This window comes from Geospiza fortis, unplaced genomic scaffold (genome assembly GCF_000277835.1).
Source record: "Geospiza fortis unplaced genomic scaffold, GeoFor_1.0 scaffold375, whole genome shotgun sequence".
Lineage (NCBI taxonomy): Eukaryota > Metazoa > Chordata > Aves > Passeriformes > Thraupidae > Geospiza > Geospiza fortis.
This window is the reverse complement of record NW_005054641.1, coordinates 6,236-9,340: the sequence shown is the minus strand read 5'-3', so window position 1 is coordinate 9,340 and position 3,105 is coordinate 6,236. Positions and strand designations below refer to the sequence as shown.

At 48.0% G+C, this 3,105-nt stretch overlaps 1 protein-coding gene across 2 annotated transcripts in view; it reads left to right on the top strand.

Annotated features, from left to right (window-relative positions):
- Nucleotides 1-1,987, top strand: part of RNF115 (ring finger protein 115) — a 10,848-nt gene extending 8,861 nt beyond the window's left edge. For both annotated transcript variants that reach the window (XM_031064844.1, XM_014311043.2), the window contains exons 8-9: nt 644-759; nt 1,775-1,987. In XM_031064844.1, the coding sequence (XP_030920704.1) occupies nt 644-759; nt 1,775-1,885 (227 nt within the window). In that variant the 3' untranslated portion in view covers nt 1,886-1,987. The remainder of the gene's footprint in view (nt 1-643; nt 760-1,774) is intronic.
- The last annotated feature ends 1,118 nt before the right edge of the window (nt 1,988-3,105 follow it).

Genomic DNA, 3,105 nt, shown 5'->3' with positions numbered 1-3,105 from the left:
TGGATGGATGGATGGATGGATGGATGGATGATGGATGGATGGATGGATGATGGATGATGGATGGATGGATGGATGATGGATGGATGGATGGATGGATGTACAGATGGATGGATGGATGATGGATGGATGGATGGATGTACAGATGGATGGATGGATGATGGATGGATGGATGGATGGATGGATGATGGATGGATGGATGGATGGACAGACGGACGGATGGATGATGGATGGATGGATGATGGACAGACAGATGGACAGACAGACGGATGGATCCATCCTGGCAGGAATCCCTGGCGCCCTGCCCGCTCCATCCCCATCCCGCACAAACCCCCCGTTCCCGCTGCCATCCCGTTCCCGCTGCCATCCCGTTATCCCCGGCACTCCCGTTATCCCCAGCACTCCCGTTATCCCGGGCACTCCCGTTATCCCCAGCGCTCCCGTTATCCCCAGCACTCCCATTATCCCCAGCACTCCCGTTATCCCCAGCGCTCCCGTTATCCCCAGCGCTCCCGTTATCCCCAGCACTCCCGTTATCCCCGGCGCTCCCGTTATCCCGGGCGCTGCCCCCGCTCCGAGCAGAGCCCAGCAGCGGCTCCCGCAGCCCGGCGCTCGCTCCATGCCGCGCCGCTCGTGTTTTGCACAGACACAGGGCTGGAGTGCCCCGTGTGCAAGGAGGATTACACCGTGGCCGAGCAGGTCCGGCAGCTCCCCTGCAACCACGTCTTCCACAGCAGCTGCATCGTGCCCTGGCTGGAGCTGGTAAGATCCCAAAACCCCCAGCTATTATCACCTTCTTATCTTTTCTTTGTTAGAATGTCCAGGAGATGGAATTTTAGGTTTGGGCTCAAATGTCGTTAATTCTTATCTCTAGCACGTATATGCAATATTGCATTTGGTGTATGTTGAGTTCTGCAGGATTCACCTAACGAGCTACAAAATAACCCTGATTTTCTCTCTAAGGTTTTTTAAGGATAAACCATCCAGTTAAGAATTGACACTTAAATTATTTTCATTTTTAACCCAATAACTAATCACGCCAAGCCCGCAATGCGGGCTTTTCTAACTAATTATTTCTTACTAATTATTATTTCTAACTACTCAAACTCATGAAGAAGAAAGTGAAAAACTTGCTAAAACTACACTCAACAAACTCTCCTAAAATTTCTGTTTTGCCTTATATATATTACTGCATCCTAAAACCTTAAAATCACATTTTTCTACCCTGTGATTTTCCACACTTCAAACCGCAAACTGGTGAAAAAAATTTTGGAATATCAAAAAAATTTGGATTTTTTTTCTCCGCAGCTTCAGGTCAAACATAACATTTTCTTGTGGTTTTCAGCACAGAAAGTTTGAAATTTTTAGCATTTCGGATAAATCCTGTGTGTTCCCCCCACAGCACGACACGTGTCCGGTGTGCAGGAGGAGCCTAAAGGGGGAATTCTATAATTCTATAATTCTATAATTCTATAATTCTATACAAACTCATGAACAAGAAAAACTTGCTAAAACTAAACTCAACAAACTCTCCTAAAATTTCTATTTTGCCTTATAAATATTGCTGCATTCTAAAACCTTAAACTCACATTTTTCTACCCTGTGATTTTCCACACTTCTATTCAAACCGGTGATGATTCAAACCACTTCTATATAAAAAATTTGGGATTTTTTTCCTCCACACATTCAGGTTAAATATAACATTTTCTTGTGGTTTTCAGCACAGAAAGTTTGAAATTTTTAGCATTATCATAAATCCTGTGTGTTCCCCCCACAGCACGACACGTGTCCGGTGTGCAGGAAGAGCCTCAAGGGGGAAGATTCCACCAGGCAAATCCCAAATCCCGATGCTTCCGACAGCCCAGTGCAGGAGAGATGGACTTTCTGACCCTTCTGAAAAGTTCTGCAGCGCTTCCAGAAGGTTCCAGGGGCATCCCAGCTCGAGGTGTTCATTGCCTGAGAATTCCAACAGAACCTCCCCCCGAGCAGCTGTGGGATTACAGCACCAAGCGCTCTTCTCCCAGGAATTTTTCCTTCTGCTCCATGGAATTGCCTCGTTAGCCCTAAATTGGGAAGTTTTTGGGGGTGATTTCATTTCGTTTTTGTATCAGAAAAGGTTTTTTTTTTTGTTTTGGTTTTTTTTTTTTTTCCAGTAGGGGCCCGGTCTGAAGAGAGAGGGTTCCAAGTCCCTCGTAGCCTTCTCTGGAAAAAAGGTTGGGATAAAAAGGGGATTTTTTGGGATCTTCCTGCACTCCAGGAGGTTGGAATTGCAGCCACGAGAGATTTTATTGCCCCGGTTTGGGCTGGGAGCCTTGGGGTCTGTAAAATCATGGCAGGTGGAAGGAGGAAGGTTCTGGAACCCTTCCTGGGTGGGGGGGGTTGGACCCTGAGGAGCCCCCGTGGTCCCGGCAAGGCTCTGGGAACTCTGCGGTGTCAGGAGCGCTCTGAGCAGGATTTGGCCTCATCCTGGACGATTTTTGGGGTTTTTTCCTGACCCTGTGGCCCCAGGCGCGTCCAAACCTCCCCGTGCCCTCCCCACGAGTCATTCCAGGCAGGAATTGTGGAATTATGGACCATTCCCTTGGGGATCCCCCACCCTCCCCCATAACTTAAGGAAAACTCTTTATTTTTCCTGATTATTTGGTTGTTTTGAGAGTTTGGTTTGGTTTTTTTTTGTTGTTGGTTTTTTTTGTTTGTTTTTTTCCCCCATTTCCTGTGACTTTTTTTCCAGGTCTGAGTCTGAGTCCTGGGTAGTTTTCCCTCATCCTCGTGGTATCCACTGGCTGTCCTGGGTTGGGGGGGGGGACATTGTGACCCCCATCCCTCGTGTTGGGGACGTTCCTAAACCCCTTGGGCTCGGCGGCTCGGCGTCCACGTGGATTTAATTCCTGATTTTTTTTCCTCTTCCGTCCAATAAAAGCCTTTCTCAATGAATCCCCAAGTCATCCTTGGAGCTGGGAGAGGGAGGAGGGAGCTTGGCTGGGGCTGGGTGAGTGGGGCAGAAATGAGCTCAGAAAAAGCTTTTTTTGGGAAGGAAAAAAACCTGATTTGCTGAATTTGTCCCCGAGGGAGGAGATGCAAACGCTTTGTCCCTGCTGAGGGACACAG